This window comes from Plasmodium inui, assembly GCF_000524495.1.
Source record: "Plasmodium inui San Antonio 1 unplaced genomic scaffold supercont1.1, whole genome shotgun sequence".
In the NCBI taxonomy this organism is placed as follows: domain Eukaryota; phylum Apicomplexa; class Aconoidasida; order Haemosporida; family Plasmodiidae; genus Plasmodium; species Plasmodium inui.
Genome location: NW_008481835.1, coordinates 1,720,148 through 1,737,160, shown reverse-complemented (window position 1 = coordinate 1,737,160; position 17,013 = coordinate 1,720,148). Strand labels below are relative to the sequence as shown.

At 42.7% G+C, this 17,013-nt stretch overlaps 4 protein-coding genes across 4 annotated transcripts; 2 read left to right on the top strand and 2 right to left on the bottom strand.

The window, feature by feature from the left end:
- Positions 1–811: 811 nt before the first annotated feature.
- On the top strand, positions 812–4,813 carry C922_00393 (hypothetical protein; the record flags this gene model as incomplete). The annotated part of the gene is made up of 1 exon (XM_008816010.1): positions 812–4,813. One exon carries the CDS (start codon positions 812–814, stop codon positions 4,811–4,813), a length of 4,002 nt encoding a protein of 1,333 aa, XP_008814232.1.
- Positions 4,814–5,996: 1,183 nt separating this feature from the next.
- On the bottom strand, positions 5,997–6,539 carry C922_00392 (hypothetical protein; the record flags this gene model as incomplete). The annotated part of the gene is made up of 1 exon (XM_008816009.1): positions 5,997–6,539. One exon carries the CDS (start codon positions 6,537–6,539, stop codon positions 5,997–5,999), a length of 543 nt encoding a protein of 180 aa, XP_008814231.1.
- A 1,224-nt stretch (positions 6,540–7,763) lies between these two features.
- Positions 7,764–9,597, bottom strand: C922_00391 (hypothetical protein; the record flags this gene model as incomplete). Its single annotated transcript, XM_008816008.1, has 6 exons — positions 7,764–8,129; positions 8,295–8,666; positions 8,792–8,854; positions 8,990–9,054; positions 9,367–9,455; positions 9,494–9,597. The coding sequence occupies 6 exons, from the start codon at positions 9,595–9,597 to the stop codon at positions 7,764–7,766; spliced, it is 1,059 nt and encodes a 352-aa protein (XP_008814230.1).
- A 3,611-nt stretch (positions 9,598–13,208) lies between these two features.
- Positions 13,209–14,111, top strand: C922_00390 (hypothetical protein; the record flags this gene model as incomplete). Its single annotated transcript, XM_008816007.1, has 2 exons — positions 13,209–13,701; positions 13,885–14,111. 2 exons carry the CDS (start codon positions 13,209–13,211, stop codon positions 14,109–14,111), a joined length of 720 nt encoding a protein of 239 aa, XP_008814229.1.
- Positions 14,112–17,013: the final 2,902 nt, after the last annotated feature.

Genomic DNA, 17,013 nt, shown 5'->3' with positions numbered 1-17,013 from the left:
AACGGTCGGGAATTAAACAAAGAAGAATGGTGTAAAAGTAGTAGAACAAAGGAGAATCATCGCGCATTCGTCGTCTTTCACATGGCTAGGCTAGAGCGTTAGCATCACATTGCACTGACTGAGTATAACCACGCCACATCTCTCGTGGTACTAACAACACAGCGCCGAAACAGGGGAACACTGATTTGTGTACATTTTCAAACTGTCGAAATAATTATTAATCGCAGAATGACCATCAGGTAGAAGTAGAAGACACGCCCTTCTTTCCCGAATGGTTAACTGTTTAACAGATTTTATGAATCCACACAAGACACAGAGATGTGAAAGACACCAAACATGAATATATCCAAGTGCATATGTACTGAGCACACCTTACTGTGGCACATTGTCTCCTCCAAAAAGTGTAATAATATTTTTTCGTTCCCTCCTCTTTTTGATAACAGGGCGTAGGTCGATTTTCTAAGCCGCCTTGTTTTCACACCCCACACATTATTACTTACTACTTCCGAAGTGTACATACATATATAAAAGGGAGAAGTCAAGTCGAGATAGCCATCACGCACATTGAACCATATGCAAATCGCAAATGCAGTTCGATAGTCAGCATTACGATCTACCATTTATTAATGAGTTAATTTGTTCCTACTTACTAAGTCGTAGTGTGCAACAAAGCTTTGATTATTTAGCCCGGCGGACTAGCTGCCGAGTACTCTCATATTTGTCTGTTTGTCTGTTTATCCGTTTGTCCCTTCTTCTTTTTCCCTTTTTTTTTTTTTTTTTCTTCTCTTTCTAAGCCCCTATATATGTAGATATGAATGTGAAAAACGTCAGAGATGATGAGGTTGACCCCTTTTGGAGAAACCAGCTAGCCGAAATTTCAAATATGAGTGTAGAAGATTTAAAAACCCATAATTTACCCATTTCTAGAATTAAAAAAATTATGAAGGAAGATGATGAAATAAAAAGTAATCAGATGGTGTCAGCAGACACCCCTGTCCTATTGGCCAAAGCTTGCGAGCTTTTCATTATGGAGTTAACTAATTATGCGTGGAAGTTCACAGAAGAGAGCAAACGAAGAACACTGCAAAGACAGGACGTGATTTCCGCTGCTTGCAAAAGAGACATGTTTGATTTTTTGATAGACTTGATACCGATAGAGGACCGGATAAAATTCATTAATTTAAATGTCAGAGGCAACTCCAAGAGGAACAACAACAGTAGCAGTATCAGTGGTGACGGTAGCCAGGGTTGCGGCAACCATGGCGGTGGAAACCTCGGAAGCGGTCACCACGGCAGCGACAATCACGGAAGCGACAATCACGGCAGTGAAAATCGCGGCAGCGACAATCACGGCAGCGGTAACCACGGCAGAGATAATCACGGCAGCGACAATTACCGGAGCGACAACCACAGAGTCGATTTCGATACCGTGAAGCAGTACTACAATCTATATTCGTCGGCCTGCAACGACAGCAGCTCCATGAACATACAGGCGCTCAATGAGGAACTTGCCGAAATGGCGGAACTCGCGGAGAAGGAGTTATATGCGGCGAATGTGGTAACGGCCGCTAGCCTTGTAACAGAGAACGGGACAACCGCGAACAGGACAGCTGCGAACGGGGAAGCTTCGAACGGGGCCGCTTCCAACGGGACAACCACCAGCATGGCAAACCTGCGCGACGCGGCGCACGAATTCGCTGCCAATTTAAATGCTTTGTATAAGAGCAACGATCCAGATAACGCATCGACGCTGCCACCCAACCACCATGTCAACATTGCAGACAACCACCTGTTCCTCAGTTTTAATCAAAACAGCCATTTGACAGAGGAGCACTCGAGCTCCAACAGCAACCACGAAGGGTACATACACAGCGCGAGGGGCTCCGACGAGACGCATCACAATAGTCTCAGTAGCAGTGGAAACCAATACACCCAGGGCAGCGCAATAGCTAAGTATAACAGTTTAGGCAGCTGCAGTAGTAACAATCAGGGATCAACAAGTGATCATTTCGGGAACGACACCATGAATACAAATCATGTCAATTTCAAATGCTATTCATCCGTTAACGATAATATCACCAGACAGTGCAAACAAGAGTATGAAAAAAGCATGCTCAACGATTCAGGCAATCTCTACCATGAGATACACCAGAATATTCCCACAAGTAGAACAGTGAACATTCCTAGTACTCTACAGAACAGGGACCATGCCAATGGAAACATCCCATCCTACCACAAATTGCAGGAGCTCAAAAATAAATTCGGATATGCTATGCAGACAGTCAACGTTCCCAATGTATCCAACGTCTCCAACGTTTCTAACGTTTCAAATTTGTCTATTTTGTCAAACGTTTCTAACTTGTCTAATTTGTCCAACGTATCGAATGAGAATGGCTATATTGGTGATAATGAGTGCAATGACAACATCCATTTGAACCCTAATCTGCACCTCACTCCGTTATCATCTTCCTACAATGGAATGGCGTCGACACCCCATGCGGTGTCTCAGTACAACCTGGTGAACAACGACGACATGAGGAAAACAAAAGTCTGTTCACACAAGCAGGCCGTGCAGGTCCAACACGCGCGGGATGTGAACACACGGGATGTGCATACCAGGGATGTGCATACGAGGGATGTGCGAACGAGGGATTTCCATACGAGGGATTTCCGTACGAGAGACGTACAGCCACAGGATGCACACCCCAATGGAGTGAGCACCAACTACCAACGATACGAATCCAGCAAGAGCGATGACAAATCAAGTGACGACATGAGCCCCCACAAAACTTACGTCAACAATTACCACCACCGGGGATGTAACAAAATGGGTCCCAACGTAGTCAACAGCGATATCAGCAGCCATATCAGCAGTCATCTCGGCAGCCATATTCGCAATAGTAACCTCATGAATAACATGCAAAACGTAAGTTTAAACGACTCAATCGTTCCAAGGAACAACACGCCCACCTCCTGCTCCTCCTCCCTGGATCACAAAAATGCTCAAAACGGTGAACTGCCCAAAATGATGGCAGGACAAATGATAACCAACAGCCAAATTAACACTTTCGATAAAAACAGAAACTCAAAAAATAGTCGCAGCAAACAAGGAAACATTCTTTTAAACGATTATAACAGCCTCCCAGCAACCCGAACAGATGACATGATGAGTTTAAACAGTATTGCCACAAAATCAAATGTGGAGATAAATAAAGACATGATAAATAATTATTTCAAATTGAATAATAGTGGCATTACTGCCACCAGCACCACTACGTCTACCGCCGCCACCACGGCGGCCACCAATATCAGCGCGATTCAGAATCGCAAAAATCATGGGCACCACAGCGGACACAAGGTGAACAGCGCACTTGTGGGTGATAACCGAATAAGTGATGGTCTGCTACACGAGGGGTTACTCAGCGAGGGATTGCTCAGTGAGGGGTTACTCAGCGAGGGGATACTGAACGATGGGTTGCTTAACGAGGGGCTGCTTAACGATGGGCTCCTTAACGATGCCCTGCTTAACGAGGGACTGTTGAACGAGAGACTGCTGAACGAGGACTCGATCAATGAACACCTAATCAACCAAGATTTACTCAACGAAGATATTATCAATGAAGATATTATCAACGAAGATATTATCAACGAAGATAAGCTCAACGATGGGCTCATAAATAGCGACCGCCTGAAGAACAGCATGTTGAGAAACGCCCAGTTCGACAGCCCCCAGTTCAACCGCACCCAATTCGATAATGCCCAGTTTGACAGAGCCCAGTTAGGTAGCAATCAAATGAGCAACAACCAGCTGAATAGCCAACTAATGAACAGCCAGAGAGTCAAAAACCACCTCCCCAAGGATCACCTCCCCAAGAATCATCACCCCAAGAATCACTTCCCCAAGAATCACCTCCCCAAAAATCACCTCCCCAAAAATCACCTCCCCAAAAATCACCTCCCCAAAAATCACCTCCCCAAAAATCACCTCCCCAAAAATCATCACCCCAAAATTCAACTCCTCAGAAGTCACGTAACCAAAAGTAATCTTCCCAAAAGTCACATCCCCCAAAGGCGACTTCCGAACAACCAATTAGTAAACCACCACAGTAGCTCTCGAAACAGCTACATAAGTGACCACCTAAATAGTCAGATGAGCGATCAGATGAGAGATCATATGAGCGACCTTATGGCCGACCGTTTGACCGACCGTTTGACTGTTCGCTTAACTGACCGCTTAACTGATCGCCTAACTGATCGCCTAACCGACCGCATGACCAGCCGAATGGCCGACCAATTCAGTGGCCAGCTGAACATCCAACCAAGCAGCAACATAAGTGCACCCATGAACAAACAGATAAACGCCAGAATGGCCGAAAACGCATTAAACGAAATGTTAAATAGCTCAGAAAGTACAGTGGCAAAAAATACCGCCATAAACATGATTAACCAAAATATAGACAACCGCGTCGCACATAACCATTTAAGTAACATGATGCCAAACGTGAAGCCCACTGCTCAGCAAAACGTGAAGCCCACTGCTAAGCAAAACGTGAAGTCCACTGCTCAACAAAACTTGAAGTCCACTGCTCAACAAAACTTGAAGTCCACTGCTCAACAAAACTTGAAGTCCACTGCTCAACAAAACGTGAAACTAAATGTGCACTCCAAAATGTACGTGAACACTAATGGGCCGGGCGTTTCTTACCAACCGACTCACCAATATTCTGTGCAGGAAAATAATTATGTTTGTAATTATAACCCGCAGCAATATCACAGCAACAAGGTGAAGGAAAAGACGCACTCCTTTTTGTAAGGCTTTCTCGCCTAAACGGAAATAGAATAAAAAATGTGGGGCGAGATAAGGGGAAGATGGGGTGACACGGAACGGAGGCCACAGAAAAGGCCGCATCCAACGTGATTCGATCAGTGTTACAGGGACGTACAACTGCGAATTTGATTTTTATAGCAACTTTATACACATTCAACGAAAGAGGATGTGTATTTAGCCCCCATACGCATGTGGTGAGAAGCCCATCATCACCACACACACACACGGCAAAACATTATTGTCATCTCCCCCCCCTCGCCCTTTGATTATTCCACTTTAGATAGACTATTAACGAAAATTTAACAGATAATTTTTAAGATTTGTAAATTTGTTAAATGCTCATACGGAATACGGAACGAGCTATTTGTCACCCTGGTCCCATATGCACGAAACTGTATATGCGTAAAGTTATATATGCATACACGTACGGACATTATATTTTTTTATTTTATCTCATTTTATTTCATTTTTTTTTTAAAACACTTTCACGAATGAATGAGGAAAAAAATCATCCACCTCTTAAATAACGTTAATGTCATTACAAGGAAAGGCGTCGCTTTTTAAAGGATAAGTCCACTTTTGGCTTACCTCCGCCTTCGCGCCAAACCAGCGCTGGTTGACACTTGGCAGCTCGGCGTTTGCAGATGGATGGGACAAAATGGGAACACAGTGATACAAGTACGAAAGGGATATTTTTCTATTTTTTTTGTTTTTCTCACAAATAGGCACCTAATGCTGGTATGTTTTTTCCATTATGCAAGAAACAACGTTGTCATTTTTTTCCTCACTACATATTCGTTGCTGGAATGGGGACAATCCACTCTGACGCCTTTACCAATTCGTTAAAAGTACCAATTGGGATGCGTAAACTTTTTAAAAATAACATCATGTATGAGGTTAAGAAGGGAAGCAGCACGGGAAAAGGGGAAAACCATTTCTTAGGCACAAAAAGGGGAGAAGTTACAACTCCTCCACAAATGTGTGTGTCAAATTCTGTGCGTATCGAGTGGGTGAAAAAGAAAAAAAAAGGACACGTCGTGTGCGAGCGTCCAAACGTTTTCAAACACATTTATATGGATCCTTCCCCTTGGGGCAAATTCTGTTCTTTCTTCGTCATCGTTTTGGTAGTCTTCTTCTTAGTCCTGCTCCTCTGCTTCCCCTTGGCGACTTAACCCTCCTGTGGCTCGCTCGGCTTCACATACCCAATGCTCTCATAATACTTCTGCATGAACTTATGTGAGTTCTTCTCGTAATAGGGGTCATCGACGCTGTACTTTGGCACCTCAAAAAAGAATGGAAACCTTCCGTAAAACTGAACCCGCTTGGGGCGAATATGCAAAGGGTCCTCATCCTGGTAATCCGGTTCGTTGTCTATCAGTGTGGACTTAAATGACTGGCTAAAATTTCTTAACCAGTGATTGTAGTAAGGGACTGAATAAGCATGGTGCTGATACCGATCAACAATGTTCCTTCTCTTGTCCTGTCTCCTAAAATGAACATCCGGGTTGAACAGCAGATTCCTCATCATAACAGAAAAAGAAATTGCCACTGCATAGTAGGAAATGAAGTAGTAGTTGTACTGAGTCGGGTCATTAAACCAGTTGTTGTAACTCTTTTTAAAAAAATATTTCAGCAGCTTGTTATCTGTGTAGCATCCATTAAAGTTCCGGAAGAAGTTAAAGTAGTGTTGCGCGCTTTCGAATATAAACATGGTTAGCCCGAGTTCTTTGTTTTATCTTTTCTGCTTCTTCTTTCTTCTTCCTTTTAACTGAGGAGCGGGTAGGGGTGTTCAAATGGCATAATTCTCTGTCAGGAGGCAACTCGCCAGTGTGCTATGATCGTATGCTCTCTACTCACTCTTTAGCACTTGCGCTATTAAGGCGGGGAGGTCCACATGGGGAGGAATTTCAAATTGTGGCAAGCAAGAATGCAACGATGGGACAATGCGACCATGCAACAATGCAACAATGCTCAGATGGGAGGAAAATCCACCCTTGTTCACAAACAGAGAACTAAATTAAAAACGAGATATGTTCGAACGAATGACCAAAAAGGTAGTCGCGTTTTTCTTCTGTGTTCACTTCATTTCCCTCCCTTTCGCATTTACACATTTTTTTTTCCTTTCATTCGTGCGCGTCAAAAAATGCATACTTCTTTTCCCGTTTGACATACGCCAAGAAGCCTTCGCCGCGAAACGCAGTTGACGTTAACTTGAAGCAATTTTTCACGTTTCACTTTGACGTGGCACCGCATTTCACCATGAAGCACTTGCGAGGCGTGTAAGTGCTGCGTGATAAGAACGCGAATATGTACGTACTCATTGTGAAAAGATATACCCGTTTGTCACATTTTTTTCTTTTTTTTTTTCCTTTTTTTTCCCACCCAGTTGCTGCCACTCATACTGCAAGGGTGCAGGCGACAGCTTGGAAATTTATCTTTTCCATGGCCCCTCCAAGCGGAAGAAAAGGGAAACGAAGGAGCCAAGTGAAATAAAGCAAAATATAGCGCAATATAGTGCTGTAACTTCTGTACCATGTCCGTAAGCCATCGCGTGGGCTGCGCGTTTTACTCCCCCAGCGTGCTAAGCACCGTGTAATATAAGCCCTGGCTGGTCGGCTCGAAACATTCATATTTTGCCATGAAAAATTGTGCTGCCTTTTGAGAGCCAGCATGATTTTAGCATAGCCTGCCACGTGGTACATAAATGCAAATAATGCCAATACGAATACGTGTGGACACCGAGTTGGTACGTCTACACGACAACGAAATGCGCATGATAAGCAGGTGTGTAGTTTTATCAATCCGGACAGCGGATAATATGAGGGGCACTAAAAAACAAAAAAGCGATGAAGTGGGGAACATATCACATAGGGAAATACAACCGAGCGATCATCACTAAACATATGACAAACAACGTTTGCTACATAAGTATCGCTCAAACATTTGGAGAAAATCCTCCCCGCCCATTTTTTATGTTCTTTAAAAAAACATACAGAGCATTCGTGCCCAAATCGTCGGAAGGACTGAACGCAACGAGTATGAAATAATGGTTCTGTAACAATCTCCATTCTTCAAACTCATCAAACATTTCAATTTTTTCAATTCTTCTTTTTTCATCCGTACTTAAGTGATAATCGTAAATCTCGTTCATGTCACTTATGTAGACATGATTCCATCCCAGGGATTTAAATCTGCAAAGCTGTTTTTCCAAATTGTCGTACTTGAAGATGCTTTTAAGTTCTATACCTCTTTGGCTAAAATTGCTTATCATAACCTTCCCGAAGGCGGTGTTTGGGTTGACCTTGCAAGAAAAGGAAAACAAGGTGGAGGGGTGAAGAGGAAGAAATGGTCATTCGCGGGATGAATACATCTCGAAGTGCTCCCTCTGCCGCTGAACGAAGAACTGGTCGTCATACACACTGCTGAGCGACCAGTCCGCCGCTCCCCTCACCGCTGATGGAGGTACCTGTTCATACACCAACATGCACGAGGTGCTTCTCATTAGGCCAGCCAATGTTTTTATTAAACTGTCGCTGCTCGTTATCTCCAAATAAATTAAAACGCACTCGCAAATGAACAGAGTATGGATAGAAAAGTCGAACCCGTAACTCGTTAAGTGCTTCTCCAGGAGACTCGAGCTGTTCAGGTCGAACGAGAGCATTTTGTAGTTTGCGCAGTTGATGAGATCTTCGCCCACGTCAGGTTTGCTCTCCAGGTCGCCCTGATCAGCTCCCTTTAGAAAGCCCCTCAACTCATCGATGCGCTTTATTATGTTCGCCTTTTCCCGCAGCACTTCATGGAAATCCATTTCGTAATAGATGACATTTTTCCGCTGTTCCTGTGAATGCGAAAAAATGGTATAAGACTTGTGCTTTGGCATGTTCGCAACCGCTTTTGCTCATTTTCATTTTGTCCTCTTCACACCCACATGGTTCTCCTCATTTCAATTCGTTTCCCCCTTACGCTTATCCAAAAGAAGGTGGTATCCAAACCGGCTCCGATGTTCACTACCTGAACGGGTTCTTCCTGCAAGGGGTGTGGCAGTCGTGGGCACATCTATGCAGATGCCCCAGTAGAAATATACACATGCATAAATGCGCATGTAAGTGTACACTGAACACCATCTTAATGAATCCGCTTTTATTTCTCCGTCACAATTACCTCCTTTTGGGACTTGAAAAAGAGATCAATGTACTGCCTCACTGCAGCAACGCGGGCGTAATAGCCTTTCAAAAGGGCAGGAAAGAAAAAAAAAAAAAAAAAAAAGATACATATATATATAGGTAGATAGATAGATGGCTAGATCAACAGAACGGGATATACAACAATCTACGGTAACGGACGGAAAAGTTGTAGAAAACGACATGGTGAACTAAGCTGCAGAAAGAGACCTCCTAGCCGGATGGTCTACTTCCCTGAAATCACTTTCTCGATAGAGATTCATGCGACGTCCCGTCCGCATCAACTGCACACGTTAATGGGTCCCAAAAAATATATCTTAACGTGCCTCGATTTTGCAAACGCTTTTATTCACAAACCCCTATTTATGAGTGGACTCCTTTTCTCGATCCTTTTGACAAAATATTTTAAGAACGGGTCCAAGTAGTATCCTTGATTAACGGCGGAACTGAGGGGGGGAAAGAAGATCGCGCCTCACATGTCTACAAGGTTGTATGCCCGGCGGTGGAATCTACGGATACCGCAGGAGAGCATATCATTCGGTGGCCTCTAACTCCAGAGTGTGCCTTTCTCGTTAGCTTGTCTTGCATTTTATTTTTTGCTTTTTCTTTTTTTCTCTCTTTTTGTGTAACAGTTTGCTGCTGGCCGCCTCGTGGGTTGTGTTCTGCACTCGAACGTTGGGTGATTTTAACGAATTCATCTTAGCTTTCCGAATCTGCGTCCTTTATTTATATATTTTTTTTTTTCTCCTTCTCAATCGAATGAAGAAAAGGCTAGAAAAAAAGGGGCGGGACTTAATTTTTTGGGACAAACTTCTGATTTTTAAAACGCCCCTAAAAAGGAAAATACGACATGAAGTTAAACTGCTCCTGTGCCCCTAGCATGGTATACGTAGATGCACAAAATGGAGTAGAAGTTCTCTTCCCATTTTTTTCCTTTTTAATTTTGTCCCCAGATGAGCAGCACCCGTCATAGAAGAGGCTTAAAAGTGCTGGCTCCTTTTACCATGTTTTTTTTTTTGTTATTTTATTGTTTTTTTTTTTACAGTGTAAGCAGCCTGTTCAGTTCGGACGTGTACCAGAAGCCCCCCCTGTAATGGTAGCCCATTTGATAATAACCAAAAATACAAATTAGCGGTTTGCCGGACGTTTTCAGGAAGACCTTGCGAGAACACCCTAGCTCACGCGTACTTCCTATTTACTTGCCATTTTGTGGCCATTTTTCACTTAATTTTCCCCCTTCTTTGCCTGAAATAACCCCGTACGGGGCAACAGCACACAGGGCAGCCTGCACGGAACTACAGTCCCTGCACGAGCGAAATGGGAAAATACTTCTGACCATAGTCACGAGGAAATGCCTACATGAAGAAGAAGCTACATGTACACCTGTGGTACTGAATCTGGTGGAAAGCCGTTACAGTTTATTTAATTAATTATTTATTTTTTTTTTTATTTTTTTTTTCCCCCCCCCATCTGGCAAAAGCAAATTCGAATGTGTCATATATACGGTTGGGTTTTCCTTACCGAAAATTATCTTTGTTCGTCACCCGGAACATATTTTCCGCCCCCCACCCATATGGGGACCTTAACCCGCGTCGCACTTACCACGTCCTTCATTCAACACTGCAAATGTTTTCACATACATTTCGGTGAAGTGAACGAAACAGTGGATGATTAGGCGGGGCGACATAAAACTACGGCGTCTAATCCTTGCCAGGTCAGCCTTTTACGCCCCGATATTCTTTTAAAAGGAAGCTGTTCTCTGTAGAAACAAAAGCATTTTGGATTGTCCTTAAACGGGGCGGGATACCGCAGTATATTCACTCGATTATCTTTCCACTGGTGTACAAAGAGCTTAATGCTCTCAGTAGTAACTCCTTTTTTTCGTCCCTCCTCCGCTGTGCATTTACTCGCCAAAGCGTTTATCCAATGCGATGGCCTCCATCAACAGGGGCAAACACATATACATATATATATGCTTACATAGACTAATGTGTAAGGCCCCATTTTTTGTGTCCCTTTGCCGTTTCATCACGCTCACCTACTATTAGCCTCACGCCTCACACTCCCCACGCCGCACATCCCCATTAGGCCTCTTTTAGCAACCTTGAGGGCAATTTTTTTTTACGTTCATTTTGCAACCCCCCCTATTTGTCGCCTCGCCTGGTATACAACATAACTTGTAGAAACATAGTGGAGTGGAACTACGACCCACTGGGGGGGTGAAACCAAGGTGCACACAAAATTTTTTTTCGCTTTATTGTTATCAGTTTCATCACACATCCGTTCATGCACGTTCACCCGATTGCGGAAGTACTCCCTTCTATGTTTTCTCTAAATTCATAAAAAATGTTGCAACTTTCTCGTGCAAGGCAACTTATGGTGCTATGTGGGTTCGCGGAGTATTCGTCCGCCATTTGCTCCGCCTCCCCTTGGACGCAGAAACAAAACACATAACCATTTGGAAAAAAATTCCCTCCTCCATTTGGTCATCATAAGGGAACAATCACATCCCCTCGAAAAATGCAAAGATGAGCATATACCCATAACGTAAATTTATACACAGAAGCCTCTGAACCACGTTTGTCTCACACATATGGATATATAGAAATATACCTTTTAAAGGAACAACTTTTGCTCTCTTCATGATGCTACATTGCCTGCTTTTCCGCTTATGCGTATTGCACAAAGGAAGAAAAAAAAAAAGAGCCTCAAGAAAAAGAAAGGTGAAAGACATCTTATTAAATGAATTCTTTACGAAGCATCCGAAAACTCCCACAAGACTTCGCGCAACATCTTTCTCTTAATTGCATTTTTTTCATGGGAACAAATTTACATTCCTTCGGCTTGTTTTATCCCCTCTTTTCCTCGCCTTCATTTTTCCCCCCTGATTTATTTACTTTCTTATTTTTTTGACGCATTATTCGCCCAATAAATCACTACCAATATATATTTTTTTTTTATAACAGGTATGCATCCCCCCCACATTTTTCGTCCTCATGCAATGTACAAGGAATTCACTTCATTGCCTTTGCAGTGATTTTGCAAATCCCTTTTTCCTAAAACACTGCATACATATGTGAGCGTATAGAAGAATAGGGCTCAGGAGTCCCTTTACTTGGCGTTTATCCATACGTACCAAGTGCGAAGCTACATATATTAACTCGTGCATACGCGTTATGTATATAATATCTCACATGAAGTAGCGCATTGCGCTTAAGCAAGCCCTCCTCTTTAAAATGAGAAAATAAAATTAAGATACAAGCTATATCTTCATATGGTTCCCGTGTATAACACAATATGCGCATAAGCTTCTTAACATTTTTTTTTTTTTCCTTTTTTTTTCCCAATTTGTGCTTGCGCTTTTGACATCTCTCATTTTCGTTCCTTAACCATTCCTCATCCATTGCTCATTCATTTCTCATTTTTCGCTTCGCAGTTCTTTTCGTTTCTTCGCACTTTACCATCCCATAATTTTTTCTCATTCGTATACCCCCCCCCTCGCGCAAACACGCATTCCCAACATTATGCATTTGCGTATGCGCTCATGTCCCTGCAAGCGTACATTGTACTTCCATTTGCGTACGCTTAGCTGGTACAACCTCCGCACGTGCGCGCTTCTCGCTCACCCACCCCGATTAGGTTAATGCTTAAGGAGAGCCAGCCATACTTAGCACTGCGCGCCTTTACACCGCAGCCGCACGGTATGTACGCACATATATTTACGCTTACATATGTTTGTGACGTGCCTGCACAACCCAACGAGCAGCTAAACGAATTTTGGAGTGAAGCTGGGCCAAATTTCGCACACGGGATAAGCACATTGAGGCGCCACTTCTGGAGGACAGAAAGGAGCGAGGAGAGGTGAACATATAAAGTGGTCATTGTGCGGACAGGCAGCGAAAAGGCAGCAAAACGGCGAAGGCGCGAGAAGAGCAGAAGGAGACCGACTTCTAAAACACCGAAGAGGAAGAAGGGACCAATTTGGGAACTGCGCACGAGCCACACAAGCGCGAAGGACGAAGGGAAGGAGGAAAGCAACTCAGGCCGAGATAATCACAGAAGAGGGGGGAGCAAATAAGCAGGAACATAGCAGCGACGTAGCAGAAAAATAGCACAAAAATAACACCAAAATAGCAACAAAATCGCCGCCGCAGGAGCATCCGTAGCCACAGCCACAGTGTCCCCCCGCGAACGCAAAAATGAAACTGATAAAAGTGACCCCCGAAAAAAACATAGAATTTCCCCTGGTGCATTTCCAAGCAGTGACGCAAGTGGTCAAACTAGAAAACATAAGCGACAGGAAGGTGGCATTCAAAATTAAAACCACGGCGCCAAACAATTATTTGGTTCGACCATCTTTTGGCCTAATTAACGTAAGAGATACAATCGATATCCAAATCATATTGCAACCCTTATCCGATAAGGACAACATTTCGAATGACAAATTTCAAGTGCAGTGTCTAAATGTGGATGATCACACCACTGTCGACAAACAGTTCTGGGTCACTGTTAATAAAAATGAAATACAAGACCATAAGTTGGTCGTTGTGCTGAACGACGAAAGTTCCAGCAAAGGACCCCACTCCTACCTCCCCCCAAACAATAACCCCCTCTCGGAAATTCATAACAAGAATCACAATTTAAATTACGGGGAAAATAATTTAAATCCGGACGATGCCAATATGGCAGAAGGTACAAACGAGCGCAAGCCTCACCGTGCGTGTGCAACGGACGTAAGAGCGTGAATTCCTCCCTGCATCGATGCATGCACCACTGTAGGCATATATGCCAATTGGTGAGTGCACCTATTCTCCAACACATGCTTACCCTAATATTCATATTTTTCTTCCCCTTTCCCCATCCCTCCGTTTGAAGGCATAAAAGGTGGCCTTCCAGGTATGCAGAGAAAGTATCATGAACTCCTAAACTACTGCGTTTTTGTGGATAAACAAAAAGCAGCACTGGAGAAGGAAAACGAGAGTTTGAAAAATCAACTCAAGGCATATAACAGCAACTGTAACAAGCTTTTCGTCGACAATAAACTGATACCGATAATCATTGTTATGTTGGCTGTCGTCACCAAGTTTATGGGATATTGGTAACGGGGGGGGAAGGCCTACCCCGCGAGCAGGACACCCTCTGCGTCGCTCTACGTGGTCCTTTGTTACCACATGTGCCATCGTGTGTGGACAACATTAGGATGTATATCGGCCCCCGAAAATAACTCACCAGATATTTTCTCAACATTCCAATATGTAACGTGCGAAAAAAGTGCACCCAAATGGGAGATACACTGGGAAGACAACTACATCCATTGTAACGAAATCAAAGGGAAATATTGAGGAGGCTTGGAAAAGACGGCACATCATTCAGTAGTGAAAAAATTTCCCAAGTCGATTTTATCACTACGTAATCGTAGCCCCAATCTGGGTTACCATTCATGTGAGGGTTTGTATATTTAGAAATGTGCAGGTAATGTCTTAATGATTTTCCCTAAGATCCTATAAGTAAAGAGGAAAACCGAAATCGAATTAGATGAAGTAATGTGTAATCCCTGTGCCCCCACCCCTGGGGGTTACTATTTTGCCATTACTTTTTAAAATAAGTTAAAATTTCATAAACCATATTAGTGCGAAGAAGTGAGAACTTTTTTATTAAAAGAAAAGGGGAGGGTATATGGCCTCGCACACGCGTCACAAAAATGTGTATATTATTACATACATATATATGTGGACATGCGTAGTAGCCTATGCAATTACGTTTCCTAATTACCTCCTACCCTTTTTTTTTTTCTTCTTCCTTTCTTTGCATTACCCCCCTTCACAATTACCATCTGTGCGTGCTCCTTCTTTCTCCTTTTTAATCATATGAAAAAGTCTCCACTAAGTTATGTGCATGTACCAGCAAGCATGTGTATGTGTCTGCATATGTGGAAATGTATACATATATGTTATATATTACACGTATGTGTGTACGCACATGTGCTCGTATGAGTAACCCGTTCTTTTATAATTTACTCCCCTTCTTCCATTAGCTTCGGACATTATGAATTCCTCTACCTCCCCCTCCTTTTTCCTTTCATTTCGTTGCATATTAATGTATTATTATTTTATTTATTATAAAAATATATAAAATAATGATAGCTATTTTTTTTTTTCTCCTTTTTTTTTCCATAGAGAAGGAGGTATATAATACTATGCGCTTCGTTATGTGCATCCACTTTGCGTGGTTATACACCCCTATATACGTGCATACTTATGTGCCTATATATATACCTGCCCCTGCAGCAACGCACATGTATATTTACGTACACATAGATTCCTGTATGTGTGTGTGCGAAGCATAGGCAGTTTTTTAAATGTAGATGATCTACATTTTTATGAACCTCCCTACGTACATTTGATAACAGACAAAATATAAATAAAGTTTTTTTGTTTTTGAAGTTATACACAACTGGAAAAACATGATCCTTAAAAAAATTCCAAAAAATTATCCCACTCCAGGGGAAGGGAGCCCATTCGGTTAAAGGGGGGGTCCCCTTTTTGTGAAAGGAGTATATGGCATATGACTTCTACGCGTACAGGTTTAATTACGGAACGAGCTTCCCATTCCCTGGCCTACGCTCTGCAACTCATATTTAAGCGCGTTTTAATAATTAACCATGTCGATAAGAAGGGGAATACAAGTATTATGTAGGTTTATATATACATACATACGTCCATACGTACATGTGTGTACGTGTTAGCTATTTTTTCCGACGGTCTAGTTTGCCGTAAAAGCGGCGCGGCATCTCCGACGAATGAAAAAAGTGACGTGGGCACTAACGGGCTGGAGATTGATTAATTGGCATCCTTCCCTCCCTCTTTCTAGAAGCGTAAGGTATGAAAAATTATACAAAAGGTGGGTACTAAAAAATGTGAAAGAAGGGGTCGTAAAACATTCACAAAAGAGGGGGAATAAAACGTCCACAAAAAAGGAGACATAAAACGTCCACAAAAAAGGCGTCGTAAAGTATGCACAAAAAAAGGGGACATACAAAATCTCACAGAAGAGTGTCACCAAAACCGCGCAAACAAATGGCCATACAAAATGGTCACGTGTCCAAAACGGATGCATACATGACAATGGCGTAATAGGCTTCCCTTCCTTTACGACTTAGCTAATTTTTCGATTTCTTTTCCCATTTAGGTGAAATCAAATCTCGCGCGATTTCCCATGCATGCTCATTCGGCCTTTATAAAATATCAGAAAAATAAAAAATCGGGCAGGAGTGTCAACCCTCATGTAAAATTGTTACCCTTGGGGAAAATAAACTCGACGCAATTTTACGGAATACGAAAGTTGCTCCTACTCATGTTTACCTCTCTACAAAAACATTAAAAAGGTGTCATCGCCAAAACGAATCCATAACGGAATGAAAAAACACAAAAAAAAAGAAAAAATGCCCAAGTGATGCATAATATAGATGGCGAAGGTCACGCGCGGGTGGACCACTCTCCCTATAGGACACGGCTTCCACCCTCCCCACCATGCTCACGCGTGCACTTGTGCATGCACATACATATCAACGCGTAATGATGCCATACGAATATACATGTGCTTCTCTTCCTGCAACTTTTTTTTTTGTCTCCACAAATGCATAGACAGATACCCATTCAGATTTTTAAATTAAATTTTTCTTCTCTCATAATCATGCCAAATAAGAAGAGTTTGTTGATGGCTCTTTTTTCCCCTCAATCACGCCAGCGAATCAGCTGCTCCACCAACTCCCTCACTCGGCCGTTGAATTCACAAATCTCAATATATATTTATGCGCATTGGGGGTGTACCCGAAATGTACACAAAATGGATGTGACCTCTTGGCCTCTTCCATGAAAGGCACATCGCCATACGCGGGGAGACCTCACAGCCAGTGGCTACAAGAACGAGTACACAAAAAAAAGTACACAAAAATGGTATAAAATGGAACAAAAAAAGTACCACAAATAGGAAAGCTCCACTGAG